The sequence below is a fragment of the Hyla sarda genome, chromosome 9, assembly GCF_029499605.1.
Source record: "Hyla sarda isolate aHylSar1 chromosome 9, aHylSar1.hap1, whole genome shotgun sequence".
In the NCBI taxonomy this organism is placed as follows: Eukaryota; Metazoa; Chordata; class Amphibia; order Anura; family Hylidae; genus Hyla; species Hyla sarda.
The window spans coordinates 14,536,135-14,564,039 of NC_079197.1; the positions used below are offsets into that span (position 1 = coordinate 14,536,135).

General features: G+C 43.1%; 1 protein-coding gene across 7 annotated transcripts in view; it reads left to right on the forward strand.

Moving 5' to 3' along the window:
• RALGPS1 (Ral GEF with PH domain and SH3 binding motif 1) overlaps nucleotides 1–27,905 on the forward strand; it is a 409,196-nt gene that overhangs the window by 380,390 nt on the left and 901 nt on the right. For 3 of the 7 annotated variants that reach the window (XM_056538115.1, XM_056538119.1, XM_056538120.1), the window contains 7 exons: nucleotides 323–374; nucleotides 2,064–2,144; nucleotides 9,546–9,602; nucleotides 15,687–15,792; nucleotides 16,691–16,783; nucleotides 18,546–18,651; nucleotides 20,320–20,432. In XM_056538115.1, the coding sequence (XP_056394090.1) occupies nucleotides 323–374; nucleotides 2,064–2,144; nucleotides 9,546–9,602; nucleotides 15,687–15,792; nucleotides 16,691–16,783; nucleotides 18,546–18,651; nucleotides 20,320–20,432 (608 nt within the window). Of the gene's footprint in view, nucleotides 1–322; nucleotides 375–2,063; nucleotides 2,145–9,545; nucleotides 9,603–15,686; nucleotides 15,793–16,690; nucleotides 16,784–18,545; nucleotides 18,652–20,319; nucleotides 20,433–20,561; nucleotides 20,701–27,905 lie in introns of those variants that run through there. The other 4 variants (XM_056538118.1, XM_056538122.1, XM_056538116.1 and 1 more) reach the window with 3 other exon arrangements.

Genomic DNA, 27,905 nt, shown 5'->3' on the forward strand with positions numbered 1-27,905 from the left:
CATGTTGAGGGTTGTAGTGTTCTATAGAATTATATTATGGACATATACAGTGGTTGGGTCATGTTGAGGGTTGTAGTGTTCTGTAGAATAATATTATGGACATATACAGTGGTCGGGTCATGTTGAGGGTTGTAGTGTTCTGTAGAATAATATTATGGACATATACATTGGTCGGATCATGTTGAGGGTTGTAGTGTTCTGTAGAATAATATTATGGACATATACAGTGGTTGGGTCATGTTGAGTGCTTAATTATTCTATGGATAATGTATTTTTGCATGGTTTTTTTTTTAAGCACATTTCTCTCTTGTTTGTCTTGCAGGGAGCAGTGAAAGTTCAGAGTTTAGTGAGGAGGTGTCTTCTGTCCTTGACAGGTGAGTCGCTCTTATTTTCTGTATACAGATATAATTATCCGAATAATAAGAAGCAAATGATATCCTGGGGACCTCCTGCTGATACAAATGGATTAATACAATAAACACAAAGTAGATGAAGACAAATGCTTTGAGGAAATGTATTCCCACATATATCCAGAGAACACAGGGTTAAAATATTTTGCCCTAATTCCCCACTCAGAACATTCTCTGAAGGAGGCGGATGATGCCTCGTTGTCGCTGTTACGTCTAGATTGTTCTGTGTGTTCTGTTTGTGTTCAGTGTTATTCGTTCTTACCCAACAAAAGGCCATAAGCTTATATTATATAGATTTATTGGGTTTTATCTTTGTTGTCGAGGTATGACCCAGTATTATCCTGTACATAGTAAAATCTTTGTTGTATCCCAAAGAGTCAGAAGACCTTACACCTCAATGGCCATTGGTAAAATACGTATATACGTCTGAATGTATCCCCAGATGACCAAATAAATAAACCTTGTGCGGTGTGGGTGGAAGCAGCTAAAAAAGGAAGTGATCCCGATGAATAATATCTAGTCAGCACAAGAGAAGACAAATATTAAACAGGTCTTCCAATCCCACATCTTGGGCTCCCTGGCCCCCGCATAACTCTGGGACAACAGCATGGTGCGTGGTTCAATGTTTTTATACAACTGTCTCAACTCTGCTGTTTTCCCAACAACCTCTGGCAGCCACAAGCAGGCCATTGCGGGCCGGGGAGCTCAAGTTGCCAGATGGGAACACCCCTGGTAGAACTGACAGAACATATAATGTGTTTGGGGTGTCCCAACTTATCCCTGACAGAAGGTGGAAGGATCAGGCATCTTGAAATTCAACACCCCTCCTTGGGTTCGTAAGGGAGAGAAGCTGCTGCTAGAGGTGCCTGGCAATGACCTATGCCCCCCCCCCCCCCCCCCCCCCCTTCAATTCAGAGCACATGCTCACTCGGCCAAAACGAATGTGCAGCTGGTTTCAGATAGGTGTTATGGGCTTCATTCTAGCATCGACATCACTGCGGCAATGCAGACTTCCCATAATTTTACCGCTCCAATTACAGTTTCCCCATAGGGTTTTATAGACACAAAAGGCAGTAATATTTTGAAGGCCTGAATGAAACCATAAAGCCAATTGGACATTGGGTGAATTCACATCCCCTTTGTCTGCATGGGTTCTGTTCTTATTGCATGTTTGATCCCTGACTCTTGCGGTGCCGTATCACAAATATTGTCAGGTGGAATTACCCTATAAACAAGTCAAGATATCAAGTGCACCACTGGTTATAGAGACATCAATATGTGAATAATTTCTAATCACAGCAGTTCCATGAAGCAGATCCTGAGCATATCCAGCTTTTACAGTGCGCCTATATTTAATACAGACGAACCTAGTTATCTGTCTGGAGGAAGCGCCCATCCCTTGAGATGTTCATGTGTCCATGTCCCTTTAATACTATACTATAGCCATGTCCCTTTAATACTGATACATGTATAGTGTGGATATGTTATGATCCCCCAACCAGGTCATTAAAGTCTGGTCTGCAATGAGTGGCATCCTAAAGTAAATGCATCTCGGGGGCAGCCGTGTAGTACTGTTATAAGCATATAGCTGCATGTTATTGGCTATGCTTTTTCTTGCACGGTGTTCGAACTCATGTTTAAATTTGCAAACAGGGGTCGTATGTATGCCACGCTGGGTCCCAACTGGAGGGTCCCGGTACGGAACTCTCCCAGGAGTCGAAGCTGTGTGTACAGGTACATATAGGTGGTGGGTCTATCCTTCTGAGTAAAGACTTAAAGTGCACCTTCATACAATGGGAGCAGCCATTTTTTTTACTTGAACCATTGGTGCACCATATATTCACTAGAAAAGTAACCTTATATCTCTGTGCTACCGCTATTTCCATTGCTTCAGCTCAAAAAATGGCTGCCTCTCCCATGTGTAATCTACTCAACCTCTTTTTCAAATTGCATGCTTGACTTAAATCTCTATCCAAATCTGAACTTTCTGTAGTAACATTATATTTTTGTATATATGTATTCACTACTTTTATATGTTACTTTATTTACACTGATCACATACATAGAAGTCATAGAGTTGAATTACAAGGGCAATGAGTACATGGATTATCATGGAACATTGGCACCTTTTCTATAGACAAATCAGAATAGCAGTGTCCTTTCTTTACCGAAACAAGTTTTATATTATAAAGTAAACATTTTATGTTATTAATTATTGTTATAAAACTGATAAGGACCCTGTAGCAAATGCCTTGTTCCAATGGTAACATCTTGTGAACATTATGAATATTATCTAAATTTATGCCTCTGAAAAGACAGGAGATGAACAGCAAAACATTACTGTAGGTCAGTTCTATCCCTCCGCTCGACTCCTGCAAAACAACAGACAGCAGATAGAAATTCGATGGACCCCATTCAGAGTCAATAAGATTCATTGGTGTCTGTTGGGCAACAAACCGTCCAGCTGTATTGTTTGTCTCTGAAAAGGACTCAGATGTTAATGTAGCCTTATTATTATTATTACTACAATTAAGCTTTTGTTCCAGAAAGAATTAAAGGAGTACTCCAGTATTGGAAAACGTATCCCCTATCCTTAGGCTCGTGGGGGGTCCGACCGCTGGGACCCCCGTGATCTCCTGTACCGGGGGCCCCGGCTGTCCAGGGGAAGGGGGCATGTCCACCACCGCATGAAGCGGCGGCTGACACTCCCCTTCAATATAACTCTATGGGAGGGGGCGCGTTGGCCGGCACTTCGTGCGGTGGTCGACACATGCTATCTGGCCGGAGAGCCGGGACCCCCCGCAATCTGAAACTTACCACCTATCCTTAGGAGTTAAGGAGTTAAGTTTTCCAATACTGGAGTACTCCTTTAATCTATTCATCCAGAAGGATAACCCTAAACAATGTTACTTTAACATACGGCAAAGTTTCATGGGGAGCAGGTGATACCACTAATACTGCGATTAATCACATAACTTATCATTGTACTGTGTTATTAACCAGCTAAGTAAATTAAATTTTATTTTTCTTTCCCCTCCCCCCAATGTATATATCGGGCAGATTTACTATTGCAGATGTGCAAAAACATTATATATATATATATATATATATATATATATATATATATACACAAACATATATGCAGTGGGACAAAAAAGTTTTTAGTCAGCCACCAATTGTGGAAGTTATTCCACTTAAAAATAATAGGCCTGTAATTTTCATCATAGGTATACCTCAACTATGAGCAACATAATGAGAAAGAAAATACATAAAATCACATTGACTGATTTTTAAGAATTTATTTGCAAATTATGGTGGAAATAAGTATTTGGTCACCTACAAACAAGCTAAATTTCTGGCTCTCACAGACCTGTAACTTCCTCTTTCCTCCACTCGTTACCTTTATTAATGGTACCTGTTTGAACTTGTTAGCAGACTACAAACTTCACCATGGCCAAGACAAAAGAGCTGTCAAAGGACACCAGAAACAAAATTGTAGACTAAATAATTGAAGACTAAATCTGCAATAGGCAAGCAGCTTGGTGTGAAGAAATCAACTGTGGGCACAATTATTAGAAAATGGAAGACATACAAGACCGCTGATAATTTCCCTCGATCTGGGTCTCCACGCAAGATCTCACCCCATGGTGTCAAAATGATCACAAGAACAGTGAGCAAAAATCCCAAAACCACACGAGGGACCTAGCGAATGACCTGCAGAGAACAGGGACCAAAGTAACAAAGGCTACCATCAGTAACACACTACGCTGCCAGGGACTCAAATCATGCAGTGCCAGACTTGTCCCTCTGCTTAAGCCAGTACATGTCCGGGCCCGTCTGAAGTTTGCTTGAGAGCATTTGGATGATCCAGAAGAGTATTGGGAGAATGTAATATGGTCAAATGAAGCCAAAGTAGAACTTTTTGGTAATAATGCAACTCGTCGTGTTTGAAACAGAAAGAATGCTGAGTAGCATCTAAAGAACATTATACCTACTGTGAAGCATGGGGGTGGAAACATCATGCTTTGGGGCTGTTTTTCTTCAAAGCGGCCAGGATGACTGATCCATGTAAAGGAAAGAATGAATGGGGCTATGGTGAGATTTTGAGTAAAAACCTCTTTCATCAGCAAGGACATTGAAGATGAAACATGGCTGGGTCTTTCACCATGACAATGATCCCAAACACACCGCCCAGGCAACGAAGGAGTGTCTTCGTAAGAAGTATTTCAAGGTCCTGGAGTGGCCTAGCCAGTCTCCAGATCTCAACCCCATAGAAAACCTTTGGAGGGAGTTGAAAGTCTGTGTTGCCCAGTGACAGCCCAAAATCATCACTGCTCTTGAAGGGATCTGCATGGAGGAATGGGCCAAAATACCAGCAACAGTGTGTGAAAACCTTGTGAAGACTTACAGAAAACGTTTGACCTCTGTCATTGCCAACAAAGGGGATATAACAAAGTATTGAGATGAACTTTTGTTATTGACCAAATACATATTTTCCACCATAATTTGCAAATAAATTCTTAAAAAATCAGACAATGTGATTTTATGGATTTTTTTTTCTCATTCTGTCTCATAGTTGAGGTTATAACCTAGACAGGCCTCTCTGATCTTTTTAAGTGGGAGAACTTGCACAATTGGTGGCTGACTAAATACTTTTTTCTCTTCTGTATGTATACGTATGACATGCTCAACATTTATTTTTGTTTTGGACACTTTTTAGGGCCCATTAAAGGGGTATTCCAGGCAAAAAAAAATTTATATATATATCAACTGGCTCCGGAAAGTTAAACAGATTTGTAAATTACTTCTATTAAAAAATGTTAATCCTTCCAATAGTTATTAGCTTCTGAAATTTTCTGTCTAACTACTCAATGATGATGTCACGTCCCGGGAGCTGTGCATGATGGGAAAATATCCCCATAGGAATTGCACAGCTTCTGGGACGTGAGTCATCAGAAAGCAGTTAGACAGAAAACAGCAACTCAACTTCAGAAGCTGATAACTATTGGAAGGATTAAGATTTTTTAATAGAAGTAATTCACAAATCTGTTTAACTTTCCGGAGCCAGTTGATATATAAAAAAAAAGTTTTGGCCTGGAATACCCCTTTAATACTACAGAAATTCTGAGTTCAGCCTTTTGTTTCTCTTCAGTGGGATTCTACTGCACTGTGCACATTCTGCTTGTACTGCATTGCGGTCAATGGTGACGGCACATATCCTCGCAGTCCTAGTACTGATGGATTTTGGCAGTGCCCGCTGCAGATGGTATCTCTGCCCAGAATGGCCTTTACACTTCACTTAACATAGGGGTGTGGCTCATCAGAAAAGGATGTGGCTTGGTAGGAAAGGAGTGTGGCTTCAAGGGGACATTGAGCTATTAATAGTTGATCTAAGTTTAGACTAGACAGTGTAACTATAAGTCAGATTTATCAAATATCCTGAACCTCTGTGATAAATCTAATGCATTTGTAGACTGTCAGAATTTAGATTGGCTCTGTCTATGTATGAGATAGTATTAGTAAATCTGCCCCATTGACTCTCTAAACTAGCTGGGTTTATACTACGGAAGTTTTCGAATGGAATTCCGCTTCTAAATTTTGGAAATTTCACTGCCGGTGAAGGTTTTCCATGAACCCATTCACACTGCTCAAATTGTTTTCTGGGTGGAATAACCCTTGAATTCTCAGTTTAAACCTGGCCTAAAGCTCATACACTTTTGCTTTCTCCTTATTCTATCCCTTCCTGGTTCACTGTTGGCACGGAGCCCAGTCTCCAAATCTTGTGCAATCTTGCAGCCCCACCTCCTTAACACTGGAGCCCGGGGAGATAGATCTCCATTTTATATGTTGTGGAAAAGTCATCAACACTTACAAAGTTATATTTGATATTTTCATCCGGTCACCTATCTGACAGTCTCTGCAGCTCATATCATAAACATGGTGTGACACATTCACTTTAAAGAGTACCTTTCATGATCTTGTTAAATGTTATAATCCTCCCAGGTCACTGCCCCCATCATGATAAACCACCCCCTGCCTTTATTTTTATTATTTGTTAGTTTTCTCCCTTGATATTGCTCTGTATTTTCTGCTCAGTCTCAGTCAGATTCACAGACTGGGAAGGGGCGTTCCCCAGCAGGCGTGACATCATCTGAAGCCATACAGGGGAGAACTTCCTCCCTCACTCTGCTACACACAGCCCAGAGCACTCCAGCACTCCAGAATGCATTTTCTGATATTGGACTTCTGCCAGAGCAGCAGGAGTCCAGAGTCTGTGGGGGAAATGTGATCTGGACAATTAGGGAGACACCTAGTGGCAGCTTTTTAAACACAAATAAAACATAGAAAACCTTTGGCTGTCCAGGTATGCCGGGAGTTGTGGTTTTGCAACAGCTGGAAGAACTCTGGTTGGGAAATGTTGGCATAGATCAATGTAGAAATTTCTGGTGATCTAAATTTACTTCAGAACTGCAGGATTCGGCCTTTGTGGCTGTAAAATGGCCTCAGCATCTACTCTGTAACCCATTTAACCCCTTCTCAGCCCATAGCTTTACCAACCATTTGGGGATACTCACTCCCTGTGAATGAATAGGAGGGCTCTATATGTACAGGTATATGTATATACTGTAATGTAGTGATCAGGGGAAGGAGGAGGAAACTTTTTAACTTTGCAGAATTAGAACTTCAACAAAGCAAACTCTCTCTGGGTTGTTCCTGATGTGTTTTATTGAGTTTGTATCAATGCGATTTAACCACCTAGTGACGTATCAGTCACAATGTAATTGGTGCCCGATGGGTACATGGCCGTCTCCTCTGCAGTAGTCCCAAAAACTACAACCAAACTGAACCCTTCATTCTGTCCTTACGTAGCGACAGTCAGTCCTTGTCCTGTTAATGTATGTTTTGTCGCTGACTATATTGTAACACAGGTCTTCTATGTTTATTGTAGATAGATCACACAATGGAACACTGTGTAGATATTTTACATTTTACCTATCTTCCAGCCAGAACAATATTGCTTGTGGTCACGACTTTACGCGGCTGCTATTGAACACAGTTGTGCATGGTTTGGTGAATTTTTTCAAGTTTGTATTTACCTTGGCTGGACGTTTCCTATATGATTAGGGTACAATGAATGCCAATGAAGAAAGAAAAAGTTTCTCAAATTTGTTTTTGGAATGATCAGATTAATACCACATCCAGAATCATTAGGGACTGTCATGGTGTGAGATTGCTGGCAGATTTTAATAATAGAGCTATGAACTGAACTCTGAACTGGTTGCTGTGGATGCGCGCCGATCAGCCATAACATTAAGGGTAGGAACTGAGCAGCGGCCAATAGCCACACATTTGCCAGTAAACTGGCCCCACATTATTCTGTCTGCAACATATGACCCTACTCTGAAACTACTGACACAAGAAGTAAACAACATTGATATTTAGTGTCAGGGGTGGGATATATCAGGCAGAAAGTGATCAATCGGTTCTTGAAGTTGATGTTTGAAATGGGAAAAATAGGAAAATTTAAGGATCTGAGCAACAAGGGCCAAATAAAGATGTCTAGATGACCGGGTCAGAGCTTCTCCTGAACGGCCGGTCTTGTGGGGTGTTCCATTATGTCGTGCTTAGTACCTACCAAAAGTGCTTCAATGAAGAACAAGTCCCTGCTGTCTAAGGTGTTGAGAAAGGTGTTAAATCACACAGGACATCTGTGTATGGGGCCCCACTGACTGGTCTGAGCGCCCATGCTGAATCATGGCTCACTGTTAAGTGTAATGGGCAAAATCCTGCTGAAAACCTTGCTTGAGGCAACACTGCAGACATTGTTCAGGAATGAGTAACAGGACAAAAAGATCAAGATGGTGACTCAGCCTCCAGATTCCCCAGATCTCATCCCATCTGTCATCTGTGGGATGTGCTAGATAAACAAGTCCCAACCATAGAGGCCGCACCTCATAACCTACTTGATCTGATACCAGAGGACGCAGCACAGGTCTTGTGAAGTCCAGGCAGGTCAGAGCACAAGTGGGACTGATACAATATTAGGCAGGCATTTGGTTAAAATGTTATGGCTGCTCGGTGTATGTACTAAAAGCTAAGGCTTTGACAATCAAGAATATGATTCAGTTCACAACTGTCGGCCTCCCTTACTGCACTGTGGATGATGCTTCTATGCACAATTTTTGCACAGCTGAAGAACACTATTGTACCTTATTGAAAATGATGGATGTCCTGATATTGTAGCAGATGTCATTTTGTGGGCAGTATCAGTATTCTTAAATCTGCTAGTTTCAAGGTTATGTTCACATGACAAATTAAAATCCAACATGAGACAGAATATGTGCCAAAATCCATTGGAGAATAATTCCATGTGAACATACCCTTAGGGAACTTCTTTCTGGATAACACCAGACATAGGCGAACTGGTTCTGCAGTAGTTCACCCCAATGTCACAGTTAAAGGGGGTCCAGTTTGTTGAGAATCACACACTGAAGAGCTAATCTTATCTCTGACTGTCTGTGACATGTGACGAGTGTGGACCATAAAGCGTACCTCCAATGATGACTTAATTTTTTGGAAAAATGACTATGGTGCAGCACTTTGTACAATCCTCTTTTAATATAACCTTCATTTCAAAATTGGTGCCTAAATGCCAAAACAAGGTGCGTTCTCCCCTCATTTATAACTATGCGATAGGAGACAAAGCTCTGTGCTCCGTCTCCACAGTAAGACCCAGTACCATAGAATCACATAACACTGGGGCTCACAAGATGTAGCAGTAAGCACACTCATTTGTCGAAAAAAGCAATGAAGGTATGCTTTAAAGGAGATTTGACACTACAGAGTCTGTTATGTTAAAGGGTTTCTCCAGATTCAGTGTAAATCCCACCAGTCAGTGCTTGTGACTAGTCCCATTGATGCATCATGAGACCCTGTTTTGAGGAAACCGCTTTATTCAAAAGATAAAATCCAGGACTCTGCTTTACAGTCTTAGCCTATTTGGATGTATTATATATAAATATATATATTATATGTGTTATGTGCACTAAAGTGTTCAGGTGCAGCCTCCGTAGCGCACATGTATTGTGTATTTTCTCCGTAGCGCACATGTATTGTGTATTTCTGTATTTTCAGCTCCACGCGCTCTGAACGTACCAGCGCCTGGATACAGACCGGAGTGGCCAGGAGCCGGTGAGTACAATCCTCATGCCTTATGTCCCATTTGCAAATCTGTAATATAGCTGTGGATCTATACCAGCCGTTGCAAAACTACAACTCCCAGCAGTTGTAGTTTTGCAACAGATGGAGGCACACTGGTTGGAAAACACTGGTGTATGCTGTATCACATTCTATAACTACAGAGCTTTTTCCCCTAATTTTTGTATATGGTCTGTGTATTAGGCAATGTCGCGTACATGGACCCTAATATCATAAAATAAAATAAAAGGACACATGGAAAACAGTATAGACATCCATGTAGGTAGAAATAAGTTTCTGTTTTTGTCTGTAAAAAAGCGACAATCCTGCATATGGGAAAAACCAGATGTGAACAGGGCCTTGCTTGGATCACTTATAGCTTCCTGTAATTACAGGTACAAGTGTCATTACAACAATTTTGATCCTGAACATGGCAGGGATTAGACTTGAGGTCCATAAAATGAGAGGGATTGCGCTAGGGGTCCACTAGACATCAGGAATAAAATTAGGGGTCTATTAGATGGCAGGGATAAGACTGGGGATCCACTAGATGGCAGGGATATGATTGGGGGTGCACTAGGCAGCAGGGATATGACTGTGCTTTCATTATACATCAGGGATAGAACTGGGGGTCCACTAAAGATCAGGGGTAATACTGGGGGGCCATTATACATCAGAAATAGGGCTAGTATTCCATTAGACATCAGAGATAAGACTGGGGGTCCATTAGACATCAAAGATAAGACTGGGGTCCATTAGACATCAGGGATAAGACTGGGGGTCCATTAGACATGAGGGATAAGACTGGGGGTCCATTAGACATCAGGGATAAGACTGGGGGTCCATTAGACATCAGGGATAAGACTGGGGGTCCATTAGACATCAGGGATAGGCATGGGGTCCATTGGACATCAGGGATAAGACTGGGGGTCCATTAAACATCAGGAATAAGACTGGGGGTCCATTAGACATCAGGGATAAGACTAGGGGTCCATTAGACATCAGGATAAGACTGGGGGTCCGTTAAACATCTGGAATAAGACTGTTGGTCCATTAGACATCAGGGACAAGACTGAATGTCCATTAGACATCAAGGATATGACTGGGAGTCCATAAGACGTCAGGCCCACTAGATGTCAGGGATACGACTGGTAGTCCACTGGATGCCAAGTATATGACTGGGGGTCCACTGGATGCCAGGTATATGACTGGGAGTCCACTAGATGTCAGGTATATGACTGGGAGTCCACTAGATGTCAGGTATATGACTGGGGGTCCACTAGATGTCAGGTATATGACTGGGGGTTCTCTAGATGTCAGGTATATGACTGGGGGTTCTCTAGATGTCAGGTATATGACTGGGGGCTCTCTAGATGTTAGGTATATGACTGGGGTTCCAGTAGATGTCAGGTATATGACTGGGGGGTCCACTAGATGTCAGGTATATGACTGGGGTTCCAGTAGATGTCAGGTATATGACTGGGGGGGTCCACTAGATGTCAGGTATATGACTGGGGGTCCACTAGATGTCAGGTATATGACTGGGGGTCCACTAGATGTCAGGTATATGACTGGGGGTCCACTAGATGTCAGGTATATGACTGGGGGTTCTCTAGATGTCAGGTATATGACTGGGGGTTCTCTAGATGTCAGGTATATGACTGGGGTTCCAGTAGATGTCAGGTATATGACTGGGGGGTCCACTAGATGTCAGGTATATGACTGGGGTTCCAGTAGATGTCAGGTATATGACTGGGGGGGTCCACTAGATGTCAGGTATATGACTGGGGGTCCACTAGATGTCAGGTATATGACTGGGGGTCCACTAGATGTCAGGTATATGACTGGGGGTCCACTAGATGTCAGGTATATGACTGGGGGTCCACTAGATGTCAGGTAAATGACTGGGGGTCCACTAGATGTCAGGTATATGACTGGGGGTCCACTAGATGTCAGGTATATGACTGTGAGTCCACTAGATGTCAGAAATATAACTGGGGGTCCACTAGATGTCAGGTATGTGACTGGGGGTCCACTAGATGTCAGATATATAACTGGGGCTCCTAGATGTCAGGTATATGACTGGGGGACCACTAGATGTCAGGTATATGACTGGGGGTCCACTAGATGTCAGGTATATGACTGGGGGTCCACTAGATGTCAGGTATATGACTGGGGGTCCACTAGATGTCAGGTATATTACTGGGGGTCCACTAGATGTCAGGTATATGACTGAGGGTCCACTAGATGTCAGGTATATGACTGGGGGTCCACTAGATGTCAGGTATATGACTGGGGGGCCACTAGATGTCAGGTATATGACTGGGAGTCCACTAGATGTCAGGTATATGACTTGGAGTCCACTAGATGTCAGGTATATGACTGGGAGTCCACTAGATGTCAGGTATATGACTGAGGGTCCACTAGATGTCAGGTATATGACTGGGAGTCCACTAGATGTCAGGTATATGACTGGGGGGCCACTAGATGTCAGGTATATGACTGGGAGTCCACTAGATGTCAGGTATATGACTGGGGGGCCACTAGATGTCAGGTATATGACTGGGAGTCCACTAGATGTCAGGTATATGACTGGGAGTCCACTAGATGTCAGGTATATGACTGGGGGGCCACTAGATGTCAGGTATATGACTGGGGGTTCTCTAGATGTCAGGTATATGACTGGGGGTTCTCTAGATGTCAGGTATATGACTGGGGGCTCTCTAGATGTCAGGTATATGACTGGGGTTCCAGTAGATGTCAGGTATATGACTGGGGAGTCCACTAGATGTCAGGTATATGTCTGGGAGTCCACTAGATGTCAGGTATATGACTGGGGGGCCACTAGATGTCAGGTATATGACTGGGAGTCCACTAGATGTCAGGTATATGACTAGGAGTCCACTAGATGTCAGGTATATGACTGGGAGTCCACTAGATGTCAGGTATATGACTGAGGGTCCACTAGATGTCAGGTATATGACTGGGAGTCCACTAGATGTCAGGTATATGACTGGGAGTCCACTAGATGTCAGGTATATGACTGGGGGGCCACTAGATGTCAGGTATATGACTGGGAGTCCACTAGATGTCAGGTATATGACTGGGGGTCCACTAGATGTCAGGTATATGACTGGGGGTCCACTAGATGTCAGGTATATGACTGGGGTTCCAGTAGATGTCAGGTATATGACTGGGGGGCCACTAGATGTCAGGTATATGACTGGGGGGCCACTAGATGTCAGGTATATGACTGGGGGTCCACTAGTTGTCAGGTATATGACTGGGAGTCCACTAGATGTCAGGTATATTACTGGGGGTCCACTAGATGTCAGGTATATGACTGGGGGTCAACTGGATGCCAGGTATATGACTGGGGGTCCACTAGATGTCAGGTATATGACTGGGGGTCAACTGGATGCCAGGTATATGACTGGGGGTCCACTAGATGTCAGGTATATGACTGGGGGTCAACTGGATGCCAGGTATATGACTGGGGGTCCACTAGATGTCAGGTATATGACTGGGGGTCCACTAGATGTCAAGTATATGACTGGGGGTCCACTAGATGTCAGGTATATGACTGGGGTTCCAGTAGATGTCAGGTATATGACTGGGGGTCCACTAGATGTCAGGTATATGACTGGGAGTCCACTAGATGTCAGGTATATGACTGGGGGTCCACTAGATGTCAGGTATATTACTGGGGGTCCACTAGATGTCAGGTATATTACTGGGGGTCCACTAGATGTCAGGTATATGACTGGGGGTCCACTAGATGTCAGGTATATGACTGGGGGTCCACTAGATGTCAGGTATATGACTGGGGGTCCACTAGATGTCAGGTATATGACTGGGGGGGCCACTAGATGTCAGTTATATGACTGGGGTTCCACTAGATGTCAGGTACATGACTGGGGGTCCACTAGATGTCAGGTATATGACTTGGGGTCCACTAGATGTCAGGTATATGACTGGGGGTCCACTAGATGTCAGGTATATGACTGGGGGTCCACTAGATGTCAGGTATATGACTGGGGGTCCACTAGATGTCAGGTATATGACTGGGGGTCCACTAGATGTCAGGTATATGACTGGGGGTCCACTAGATGTCAGGTATATGACTGGGGGTCCACTAGATGTCAGGTATATGACTGGGAGTCCACTAGATGTCAGGTATATGACTGGGGGTCCACTAGATGTCAGGTATATGACTGGGGGGTCCACTAGATGTCAGGTACATGAGTGGGGGTCCACTAGATGTCAGGTACATGACTGGGGGTCCACTAGATGTCAGGTACATGACTGGGGGTCCACTAGATGTCAGGTATATTACTGGGGGTCCACTAGATGTCAGGTATATGACTGGGGGTCCACTAGATGTCAGGTATATGACTGGGGGTCCACTAGATGTCAGGTATATGACTGGGGGTCCACTAGATGTCAGGTATATGACTGGGGGGCCACTAGATGTCAGGTACATGACTGGGGTTCCACTAGATGTCAGGTACATGACTGGGGGTCCACTAAATGTCAGGTATATGACTTGGGGTCCACTAGATGTCAGGTATATGACTGGGGGTCCACTAGATGTCAGGTATATAACTGGGGGTCCACTAGATGTCAGGTATATTACTGGGGGACCACTAGATGTCAGGTATATGACTGGGGGTCCACTAGATGTCAGGTATATGACTGGGGGTCCACTAGATGTCAGGTATATGACTGGGGGTCCACTAGATGTCAGGTATATGACTGGGGGGTCCACTAGATGTCAGGTATATGACTGGGGGTCCACTAGATGTCAGGTACATGACTGGGGGTCCACTAGATGTCAGGTACATGACTGGGGGTCCACTAGATGTCAGGTATATTACTGGGGGTCCACTAGATGTCAGGTATATGACTGGGGGTCCACTAGATGTCAGGTATATGACTGGGGGTCCACTAGATGTCAGGTATATGACTGGGGGTCCACTAGATGTCAGGTATATGACTGGGGTTCCACTAGATGTCAGGTACATGACTGGGGGTCCACTAGATGTCAGGTATATGACTGGGGGTCCACTAGATGTCAGGTATATGACTGGGGGTCCACTAGATGTCAGGTATATGACTGGGGGGGCCAGTAGATGTCAGGTATATGACTGGGGTTCCACTAGATGTCAGGTACATGACTGGGGGTCCACTAGATGTCAGGTATATGACTTGGGGTCCACTAGATGTCAGGTATATGACTGGGGGTCCACTAGATGTCAGGTATATGACTGGGGGTCCACTAGATGTCAGGTATATTACTGGGGGTCCACTAGATGTCAGGTATATGACTGGGGGTCCAATAGATGTCAGGTATATGACTGGGGGTGCACTAGATGTCAGGTATATGACTGGGGGTCCACTAGATGTCAGGTATATGACTGGGAGTCCACTAGATGTCAGGTATATGACTGGGGGTCCACTAGATGTCAGGTATATGACTGGGGGTCCACTAGATGTCAGGTATATGACTGGGGGTGCACTAGATGTCAGGTATATGACTGGGGGTCCACTAGATGTCAGGTATATGACTGGGGGTCCACTAGATGTCAGGTATATGACTGGGGGTCCACTAGATGTCAGGTATATGACTGGGGGTCCACTAGATGTCAGGTATATGACTGGGGGTCCACTAGATGTCAGGTATATGACTGGGGGTGCACTAGATGTCAGGTATATGACTGGGGGTTCTCTAGATGTCAGGTATATGACTGGGGGTGCACTAGATGTCAGGTATATGACTGGGGGTGCACTAGATGTCAGGTATATGACTGGGAGTCCACTAGATGTCAGGTATATGACTGGGGGTCCACTAGATGTCAGGTATATAACTGGGAGTCCACTAGATGTCAGGTATATGACTGGGGGTGCACTAGATGTCAGGTATATGACTGGGGGTCCACTAGATTTCATCAGCCACATACACAAAATGGTTCATTATATCTGAGGACAGGCCTCTGCCTACACATTTATTTACAGTTGATATAGAGATGTCTAGTTTAGGATATATAAAAGATCCCTCCTTCCTATCACTTGGTACAGGCCATCGGGTGCGTTCAGCTGCATTCTGGGAAGTTCATCTGGAGTCATTTCTATGGAGGGACCCCTCAGAAGGAAAACTTTACTTAAAGAAGGGAAAAAACCCACGGTAAGTCATAGAAATGCTTCCTTTATATAGTAGTCATGGACGGCTCTGTTCACACTTCATGTCAATGTATACCTCCAGTGTATGGTTGTATTTTATGCCAAGTGTAAGCCAGAAGGACAAACTTTTGGCCTGTACAGAATTCATTGGTTCTATGGATATGATTGCCATTTGTGAGTTTTCCTGGTGCATATGCCCAACATAGCACAGACATGATGTGAACATAGTCCTACATCTCACCTGTCATTGAAGTCTCCTTGATAATGTTGCTTATGAATTACATAGTACTGTAAATGCTTAGTAAGTGCAGTGAATGGTTGAAAACAACCACTAGATGGCACCCTTAACACAGAATAACTAGACGTTGTGTTACCACAAGACAGCCACCAGGGGGCATCTGTCCTACACAACTACTGTGCGTGAAGTATTTGGATCTAAAATTGCAGTTATATTATGGGACACGTCCACATCTCAGAGAGAACGACTAGAGAAATGTAGAAAGCACTAAAAGCAGATTCCTTTTAGATTTAGGCGTAATACCTCTTATACATCCTGAAAACTGTCTCTGGTCTGATCATATCTCTAAATCAGTGTCTTCCAACCAGTGTGCCTCCAGCTGTTGCAAAACTACAACTCCCAGCATGCCCGGACAGCCAAAGGCTGTCCGGGCATGCTGGGAGTTGTAGTTTTGCAACAGCTGAAGGTGCACTGTCTGGAAGACATTGATCAAAATAGTCAACAGATTCCATAGACATCCTCACAAATGAATCCTTCTTAGTAATACTGCTGGTGTCCTTTTAGCTGTATATGAATATACTTTGACTATGCCCCACAAGACAATACATCATAGGATGTCTACAAATTTTTTTGTTATCCTTTACATTTTCTATTTTTGTCTTAGCTCTCCTCATGGACGCGGTATTGGGTGACACTCACAGGATCAACACTTCTCTACTTTGGGGCCAAGTCTTTAAGAGGAGTTGAAAGAAAAAATGTGAGTATTACTGCCAGCATTTGGTATAAAGTATAAATAAATGTACCAGGCCATGGGAGGCCACACCTACTTTCTACTGAGCCCCACCTACAAAACAAAAAACCCTGATGAGCCTGGTGAAAAAGCATTAAAAAGTTGCACATTTTTGTGGAACAGAAAACTCCCAAGTGTTAACCTGTCCTCCCTCAACTATATGTGACTTGGAGCCAAGGCCGATGTGAGATTTTGCGCATGCACTGTGTCTTGGTGGGACCGTCACATGGCTGCTGAGAGGCGGGGCTACAGCAGGAGAAGGAAGTGGTCCACCTCCAGTGTACCAGGGAACTGTTAGCACATTTACATTAGAAAGGTGTCTCTTCATGTTTAAGCAGTGGAAGTGGCAGGGCTTGCATTTCAGCCGTGGCGGGTTTTTGCGCAGCAGAAAATCTGCAGCAGATCCCACTGAAGTTAATATGCTGCTGATATGTATATCCTGCCACTTGAACGTACCCTTAAGCTATGTTCACACAGTGGAATGTCTGTGAAGAATTCCGCCAGAATATTCCACACAGACATTCCGCTACAGCAATTTCAATGGGATTCTGCTACACTGATCACACGGTGGAATTTCTGCAGCACATGTTTCTGCCGCGGAAATCGTGATGCCGGCATCTGCAGATAGAATGGACATATCTATTCTTTCTGCAGATTTCGCTCAGAGATGGCACATTTCCGAGCAGTCCTAGCGCTCACCGGATTGTGCAAACGTGCACAATGTCCGTCCGTGGTGGATATTCCGCACATTTTACACTGTGTGAACACATAGCCTTATAGTGAATTGCATTGGAATATGGAGCTTTTCCTGTGCTAGCTGTAGGACTGTGGCAGTTTGGTGTGTCTGAATCATAGCCTATGATGTTCTGAGCCTGGAGAGAGCTGGGTAGCGTTTATTTTTTTTTTATATATATTTTTTATTGAGTTTTGCAATAAACAGTACAGTGTATAATGAAATAATACATCATAGATTAAGTAATAGCATTAATAGAAAAGCAATATATCAAGTTTCGAAAACTACAATGAACAATGTCTCATCCTGTTAAGTAAGAATAAAATTTGAACAGTAACTAAATTTGTATGTTAATAGAGCAGGACAGTATAGAAATAAATAATAACAAATTAACTATAACAAATTATAACAATTGCAGCACGAGATAGTAGTTATAATCATATTAAAGGTATAATAGGTTTTCGTTTTCACATTCTAGTTGTTTCCATACTCCTCCCCACTTATCGAGGATAAAAGAAATATCAGTTTTGTTATGGTAAAGTATCTAGAGGGGATTTAGGTGATACTAGGTAGTTAGCTGGGTAACATTTATGAGCACTGGAATGGCTACCAGTACTGCTTGTTGTTTTCATCAGATACATCTAACGGAAGTGTGGGGTCAAACAATAAAATTTAGAATGCCCTACACTACCCCAAAAGTTTTTTTGACCTGCCAAGGAGGGGAGAGGGAGTCTTTTTTGGGGTAGTGATTCTCCTTGTGGAGACTGCCAGCTTGTATAGGAAGTCTTATAGGCAAGGCCTAGATCTCCCTTATTCCAGTCATGCAGCTCTGTCACTGGTGATCTTATGGCATCTGGAGGAGGGCCGCTAGGGAATTCCAAAATGGTGGAATAAAAAGTCAGAAATTACAAAGGAGATTTACATGCCCAAAAATTTTTATGCTTTGTCCATGTTGGGCAATCTTCTCATTCATTGCTCCTTGTTTGTTCTTTTCAGTACAAGTCTACACCTAGTAAGAAAGTGTCTATATTAGGATGGATGGTGGTTCTACCTGATGACCCCGAACACCCCAATATATTCCAGCTCAACAACCCTGATAAAGGTGAGTATTATCTGTATGCCTGCCAAAGTCCTGTGCCTGCAGGAACTGATGTAGACATTAGGTATTTCACCTCGGGAAGAAGTTAATGTTTGCTAAGTGAATGCTTCATAAATTTGGCATTGTTTTCAGCAGCCCGGGAAATCTGCAGAAAAGTATTAATATGGAAGTTAAAAGTGAAATTATGCTGGGTAGACTGGCCGCAAGCTACAGGTGTGAAGGAAAAGTCCAGGCTTTGATGTAATTTAGGGGAAATGTTGACAGAGTATCGCTATGGGGACAGACTGTGCTGTAGCTGATAAAAGCACATGATGGCTGTACAGTATGTTTACCCCTTAGTGCACAGGTATGAGTCATTGAAAATGCCAGGCCAAATTCTATTCGGGCATCCTGGGATTTATAGTTTTGCAACAGCTAGAGGTAAACTGGTTGGTTAACAGTGTCCTAGGGGCACAAACAGTGGGCCTTGTGTTGCAGCCACAGGGAATTAGACTGTGGTGCGTGACCCAAGGTGGTTAGATGTATCACTACGTGACGCCAGGGAACTGTTAACCTACACGGTCCGAGGATTCGACAGCTTCTACTGGGCCAGGCACGGGATAATGAATACATCAATGCCAGGTTACGGATAACTGTCTTAACTGATGCAGGAGTTGTTGTTACAATCCTTACAGCGTAGGTTAGAGTAGAGGAGATGTTGGGAGCCCTGTAGACTTGCTGTAACTTGTAGTGTTTTACACTACTTAACTTTACTTGTTGCAGACTTTGGACTTTATACTTAGTTTTGATGCCTTCTACGCTGAGTAGGGTTCTGATAGTGTCCAATTAAAGCTACACTGCCACGGTATGAACTAGTCCTTGGGATTCATCTGCCAGAGGCTTATTACTGTATCTATCCCGGACTAGCACTGTGTGGCCCATCGGCTCACCGATTCTTGTACCCACAGCTAGGAATTTTCAACTCCTCCTGGGCGGGGAACGCCTGCAGAATGACGTGGTCGCTTGTTTGAAGATTTTCATTAGGCTTTATTTGAATCACCTCACACTCCTGCTTACTCCTCTCCACACTACAGCTCTGCACTCCACACACACTCTCCAACATCTAACCTAACTTAACACTGAATAACTTCTCCCCCCTATACTATACATGGCCTAGCTAGGGGGTCTCCTATTGGGCAATCAGGGTCACATGGGTACTCTGCATCATACCTCCTAACAGATATATCCTTTACATTTATTAAACATATAGCGCAAAACATTATAAATGAACAGACAAAGACCTTAATGAATATTAAGGTATTTCCTGAGCAGCAGGGCTTAGCACAGGCACCTAAAGCAATGTTTACCTGACAGGACCCACTCCGGTACTGGGACACCACACTTGTCATACGGAGATCCCTAAACATTACCATTATTTGTAACAACTTATGACATGTCGTCCAGACAGGGCAAAAGTTGAGATTGCATCGGGTCTCAATCCTCGGACCTGCTATGACTGTGAGTTATATCCAATTGAAGTGAGCGGCAGTCGGATGTAACTTTAATGGAACTGTTGCCCGGACGGCATGTCAAAAGTTTGTACAAATGACAGTAACGGTAGTTAATCTAATCAGAAGAGAGAAATTTTTTCTTAGAAGAAAAAACATAAATAACATTATTTTTCTTGTTCAGGAAATGTTTACAAATTCCAGACCGGCTCCCGTTTCCATGCAATTTTATGGCACAAACACTTGGACGACGCATGTAAAAGCAACAGGCCGCCGGTGAGTGACACGGAGCAGCTGGTAAGATTAATCACTTCATACGAATCCCACAATATGTTACTCATGGCTGTGAATATAACTTATATATTTATATATAACTGGACAACCCCTTAACATCATCCAACATTATTGAAAATTCTGTGTTTATAGAAGCTGGTCCCTCTGTTCAAGATCCTTATCTATTGGCCATAGCAGACAGCAGCTACAAAGAGCGTCTCTCGCTCAGGAGGACCTACCTTGCCCTGTACTACAAAGACAATCCAATAATTAAAATTGGTATTGTGTAATACTTCATTTCTCTGTTGTGGTGCTGCAGAGAATTTCAATAACACTAGATTTCCCTACAGATTCCAGCTGATCTCTGGGGGGGTCTGAGCAGAAGATCATTTTGTGATAGACGTAATGTCAAGGGACCTTTGTAACAAGTAGGAATTGTTTAAGGTGGAGTACCCCTTTAGGAGAAATACTATCTACATCAGACGCCTTTTATTACTATTCCTTCATCATATTATTAGAGATTATCTCCCAGCACTTCCTTTTTTTTTTTTTTATCCGAAATTTTTTACTAAATGTTTTTTTATAAAACATATATCATACGAAAACAAAGAAAAACATGAACCCAGAAAACCCATCCCAACCACACAGAAACTCCCCCACATCTCATTGTCCATCCTTTACAGCAAATTAAACAATAATAAAATCATGTTAGAAACTATACAGTGCATTATAATAGATCATCCCTCAGACAATAGACAGAAACATGTCAGCAAACCTAATGAAATATAAGGCCGGAGCATCACATGAGATGAAAGTGCAACATCAATCAGTACGGGAGAGGGGGCAGCATCAAGAGGCACACCAAACCCCAACACAAAAAACAGGGAATCAGACAGTGAACAACATGCCAAGACAAATACAAAATAGGGGCACAGACAAGGTGAGAGCAATTAAGGAACAAAACACAGACAAAATCAGGGGTTAGACACCCCAGCCCCCCAAAAAAATACCTTCATTGGAGTCCTCCTGTCCCAACACTTCCAGCCAGAGGGATCAGTGTGTAAAATGTGGCCCCCTTCTGGTGCTGGTTGACATCACTGCATTGCTAATCACCTAAGACAGGGAAACTTGATCCTTGTTTGGAGTATCTGAATTAAAGAGGTTCTCCAGCACTTAACAACTTATGCCCTATCCACGTGATCTCCAGAATGGGGCCCCACCTCTCCCCACTACATGGAGTGGTAGACGGCACACACTTCATGCACTCAGGTATCTCTGGTGTTCCCACAGCCAATACATAGAGCGTGGGCTGTCTATTGCTCCATGTAGTGAGTGAGCCAGGGCCCCATGTGGCGATCACAAGGGAATACTTTTTAGGTGATTGATAACCCCTTTAATGATTTTTGGGTTGATTTATTACACCTTATTTAATATGCAGGGCTTGTGTGGAGTGGATTCCCGTTAAAGGAATTATCCAGGTTTTTTTTTTTATTAGCACTGCTGGCAACTCCTCAGTGCTTTCGGTTCTCCCTCCTGACACATAGGAGGCGCCTACTCAGATCACAAAATATTTTGACACCCTATTAACAATAAGTGTATAGTGGGGAAAAAGGGAGACCAAAAGGTGACACATTGTGTATTATCTCAGGGTTAGATGCTTCTTACCGGTGCACAGATAATTGGCTCCTCACCTTAGAGCACAAGCTTATGCCCATAATACCCATATTATCGGGGGACTCTCCTGGAATGATGCAGCTAGCCTACAGGAAGAGGAACAATCTAATCCTGTAGTGAAACCAATGAAGAGAGACTGCAAAACGCATTTTGGTGAACTTGCCTCTTCACCAGATTGGCATCAGATAAAGGTGCAAGCTTCTCAAAACATGTTTTTGATGTTGAATCCAATTCACAGATAAGAACAAAAGAGTCCGGCACTGCTGCCCAATCCAACACCTGCTCGAATAATAGACACCAGCTTATTTTCCCCGTGGAACTTCACAGAGGTGCAACCCGATAGTAGATAGGCAATAGCATATAGTTCAGGAAATAGAAGGATGCACTCACCCGGAATCCTTATTGGAAGGAATCTTTATTCACAAACAGCTTAAAAACATACAGTGGGTAGAAGCAGAGGAGCGACCGCTCTCTTCTTCACCCGCTGTATGTTTTTAAGCTGTTTGTGAATAAAGATTCCTTCTAGTAAGTATTCCGGGTGAGTGCATCCTTCTATTTCCTGAATTATATGCTTTTGAATCAAAAAAAAAAAAAAGCAACACAGATGTTTGAACCTTAAGGAGCAAATGTCTGGAATAATTAATTGGAAGGGCAGTGCCAGCTCTTTTGCAGTCTCTCTTCTTTAAAATAAGGAATGAGCCCCCCCATAACAGCCACATGGGCTGCCTTTATTATATGTATGCTATTGGATCCTGCCCTGACAGCTCAGTGTTATCATGTGACCTCCAGGCCTTGTGGCCCCTGATGAGGATACAGCTTTCATTGTGATCAGTTATGTGACAGAGAGATGAGGTTGCTATGAGGTCTGTTTCCTGCCACAGCACAAGGTAGTAATTGTTGTGGGGACACAGGCTCAGGAACTTCATTCATTATAGTAGAAGACACCCCAATTTTTGTACGATACTCACTAGGAGTCAGAAGATCAGTGAAGTCAGAGACTACCTTCATTTCATCCAACAATACTGAGTTATTATAAAGCTGCAGGAAGAAATGAGCTCACAGGTCTGGATGGGCCTCTCAGGCCAATGACGGGAATTGCTACGTTTTTATAGTTTGTGGAAAGTGTCAGCAGCTTCAGTGAGAAAAATACAGTACGACTGAATACTGATCAAATAGACAGAACCCTGCTATATATATATATATATATATATATATATATATACCCAGGAAGGCGTGTCTGGTCATCTGAAGACTCCGTGCTGCTCTACAGCTTTAAGTGTCAGTCCATGCATGGCAGATTTTTTTCCACAAGAAATTTGCAGCCAATGGACATTAAACTGCAGATTATACATTAAGGTTGGCTTACACATAGAGAGGGAATTTACACGCTGGTCTCTAATAAAATCCAGCTGGTGTTATGTTCAGATTAAAGGGGTATTTTGGGGAACATTGGATAGGGGATAATTGTCTGATCACTGGGGGTCTGACCAATGGGACCCCTATGATCTTCTGCATGGGGCCTGGCTACTCATTTGTCCCTGGACCGCTCCAGCCCCCTCCTTTGGAGACGAGCAGGTGTGACGACCCACTCAGCCATTCACTGGCTGAGAAGGGACCTTGTCTCAGCTGGTGATTGGCTGGTGAAGTGGGCCATCACTCCTGCTCGTCTTTGAAGGAGGGGGCCTGGAGAGCTTAAGTTTAAGGGTGAGTCAGGCCACGTACAGGAGATCGCTGGGGTCCCAGTGGTCGAACCCCCTGCGATTACACACTCATCATCTATCCTGTGAATAGGGGATAACGTGTGTTCCCCAGAGTACCGCCTTCATTAAGAGGCCACTTCAGCCGTGGCTGCCTTTGAGCAACGTTTTAAGATCTCTGAGCTATAACATACGATAGCTTACTAGCAAAGGTTTTAGTTAATTCGGGGTGTGCTAAGGCCTCCACCCGTTATTAATAACAGAAGTTATTTTGTGACGGGAGAAATAGTGCATGTACTATTTTTACCGTTCTTTCTCCTGTCACAAAATAACGTCTGTGATTAATAACGGGCTATGACGGGTTAAAACGGATAATATCAAAATCCCATAGACTATAATGGGATTTTGTAACGGCCCTTTAACGGCCAATTTTCAGGGTTTTCATAACAGAACATTATAACGGATCTTTAAAATGGATGAATGTATAGTGTGAAAGGGGCCTTAGATGGCAGCTCAAGAGTGTATGCTGTACTACCGTTAATGGGGGTGCAGGTACCGTTGAAAAGCATAAAGCAAAGATACTGTGCAAAGAGTAATGAAGCCAACACCCATTTTGCGTTGAGAAATCATGGATTTCCTCATTGGATCTGTTTTGTGGCTACAGGTCAAATTATCACAATTAAAAGAAAGAATAAAATAACCTTCCCAGGGCGATAACCTTCTGTTTGCAGTTGTCACAATGTGCAGTGTAAAACCAATATATGTGTCTTGTGATCAGTCTTGTGGGAACCAGATGTTTGCTCTTGGGAAAGAACTTCTCTTTTTAAAAAACTTAGATGTTGTAACGGCCACCATTACCTCCTGCTTGTCACACAGCAATCCGCCTGCTTATCTAGTGATGCATTTGTGGTGAGCTTTTGGGGATGTAGGGTAGGAAGGGTGTAGCTGTGCAGTGATGAAAGGGTGTTAGATTAATCCTTAACTGTCGTGATGCCAGGGTGCGGGTTCCTCTGGAGGTTTAGTAAACTGAAGATAACTTTACTGCAACTTTTATGCAGGTTAACAGTAGTAACAGGCTTTACAGAGGACCTCACAGTTGGTTGGGACCTTGTAGGGTATAAGCTCTGAGGCTTGCTTTACACTGTTCCACTGAATTTAGGGTTTGGTTTTAGGTACAGTAGTCACGTAGATTTAGGATTGAGTTTAATTTAATTGAGCGTTTAATTGAACTCTCTGCCAGTCCGGAACCCAAGAGAGCATGGAGCGAAGAGAGCGATCATTGGATACAACGCCCTTATATGACAAGGGGCAGGCTCATAGCTTATTGGTTCCCACCATCTGTCAGTCCTTTCACAAAGCATTGTGGTACATCATGTGACCCACTCATGTGACCTGGAAGGTCCTTAAGCTTAACCTAACAGTAGGTTTAGTAGTCATGTGACCTAAGGTCCTGGAAGTACTTTACATATATAAATTATATACAAATTATATACACCAAACACATAAAATTATAGAAGGAAGAGGCGACAAGGGACTATCCCACAAGGAGGATCCTACCGGTACGCAGGAACTCTCACTTACCACACATTCTCTTTACTACATACCCTGGCCATTCAGGAATATGGGAAAGCTGTATGAACGTTCCTGTGGAAGCTGCAATTTTGGACATGTTGGTTAGCACTCTGCTTTCCTTAAATTAGGGGTCTCCAAATTGTGGACCTCCAGCTATTGCAGAACTGCAACTTCCAGCATGCCCATTATGCTGGGAGTTGTAGTTTTGCAATAACTGAAGGCACCCTCGTTGGGAAAACATTACAAGTAGATGTAAGAGAGTAGTCTCCAAACTGTGGATCTCTACAGGTTACAAAACTACAACTCCCAGAAATCCCAGACAGCCAACTGCTGTCCGGGCTTGCTGGGAGTTGTAGTTTTGCAACATGTAGAGGTCCACAGTTTGAAGACTACTGCCTGACATCTACTTGTAATGTTTTAGTTTAGAGCTAACCCGTTGCAAAACTAAAACTCCCAGCATGCCCAGAGACAGGTTGGAGACCCCTGTTTTTAGCAGAATAGCTGACCCAATGCATTGCTTTGGGTAACAAATTGCTTTTCCAGAGGATTCATTTTAAGCGTCTTTTTTTTTTCCACTGGTCCATTAGCTGCTATTTCAGTATATTTGGGGTCATTATCTGTCCCTCTTGTGTGCCATTAAAAAAAAGATAAAAAAAAAAACTCTTACAGACGGCAGACAGAAAATAACATTAGGGCATTCTCTATAAAAAATAGAAACACGGACAAAGTGGCAAATTAAATTTTGCATGGAGCATACAAGACAGTGGAAGACAACAAGCTGGATCCGGCGGTGGAAAGTGAACACTTTACTTGTGTTCTGAGAACCACAGAAGGTACAGGAAACAACATGCTGCCGGGAAACCAAGGGGTTCTCAATATCTATAACTGCCAGCAGATCTTCCTAAAATACCCGATAACGTGCATCAACTTCCCAGAATCCCAGTAAGGGCATCTCCCCTTAAAGTAACCACATAAATGAACACAAGGAGGGAAGATGCCACGTGCTAACATGCAATGTGATCCTGCACGATGAACTGCATTAATGTATATAACATCTGCTCAGCTCCTCCTGCTCTATAACATGATACCTGCAGATTGTACTGTATTATATATATATATCTGCTCAGCTCCTCCTGCTCTATAACATGATACCTGCAGATTGTACTGTATTGTATAAATCATCTGCTCAGCTCCTCCTGCTCTATAACATGATACCTGCAGATTGTACTGTATTGTATATATATATATCATCTGCTCAGCTCCTCCTGCTCTATAACATGTTACCTGCAGATTGTACTGTATTGTATATATCATCTGCTCAGCTCCTCCTGCTCTATAACATGTTACCTGCAGATTGTACTGTATTGTATATATCATCTGCTCAGCTCCTCCTGCTCTATAACATGATACCTGCAGATTGTACTGTATTGTATATATCATCTGCTGAGCTCCTCCTGCTCTATAACATGTTCCCTGCAGATTGTACTGTATTGTATATATCATCTGCTCAGCTCCTCCTGCTCTATAACATGATACCTGCAGATTGTATTGTATATATCATCTGCTCAGCTCCTCCTGCTCTATAACACGATACCTGCAGATTGTACTGTATTGTATATATCATCTGCTCAGCTCCTCCCGCTCTATAACATGATCCCTGCAGATTGTACTGTATTGTATATATCATCTACTCAGCTCCTCCTGCTCTATAACATGATACCTGCAGCTTGTACTGTATTGTATATATCATCTGCTCAGCTCCTCCTGCTCTATAACATGTTCCCTGCAGATTGTACTGTATTGTATAGATCATCTGCTCAGCTTCTCCTACTCTATAACATGATCCCTGCAGATTGTACTGTATTGTATATATATCATCTGCTCAGCTCCTCCTGCTCTATAACATGATACCTGCAGATTGTACTGTATTGTATATATCATCTGCTCAGCTCCTCCTGCTCTATAACATGATACCTGCAGATTGTACTGTATTGTATATATCATCTGTTCAGCTCCTCCTGCTCTATAACATGTTACCTGCAGATTGTACTGTATTGTATATATATCATCTGCTCAGCTCCTCCTGCTCTATAACATGATACCTGCAGATTGTACTGTTTTGTATATATTATCTGTTCAGCTCCTCCTGCTCTATATCATGTTACCTGCAGATTGTACTGTATTGTATAGATCATCTGCTCAGCTCCTCCTGCTCTATAAAATGATACCTGAAGATTGTACTGTATTGTGTATATCATCTGCTCAGCTCCTCCTGCTCTATAACATGATCCCTGCAGATTATACTGTATTGTAAATATCATCTGCTCTGCTCCTCCTGCCCTATAACATGATGCCTGCAGATTGTACTGTATTGTATATATCTGCTCAGCTCCTCCTGCCCTATAACATGATACCTGCAGATTGTACTGTATTGTATATATCATCTGCTCAGCTCCTCCTGCTCTATAACATGATCCCTGCAGATTGTACTGTATTGTATATATCATCTGCTCAGCTCCTCCTGCTCTATAACATGATCCCTGCAGATTGTACT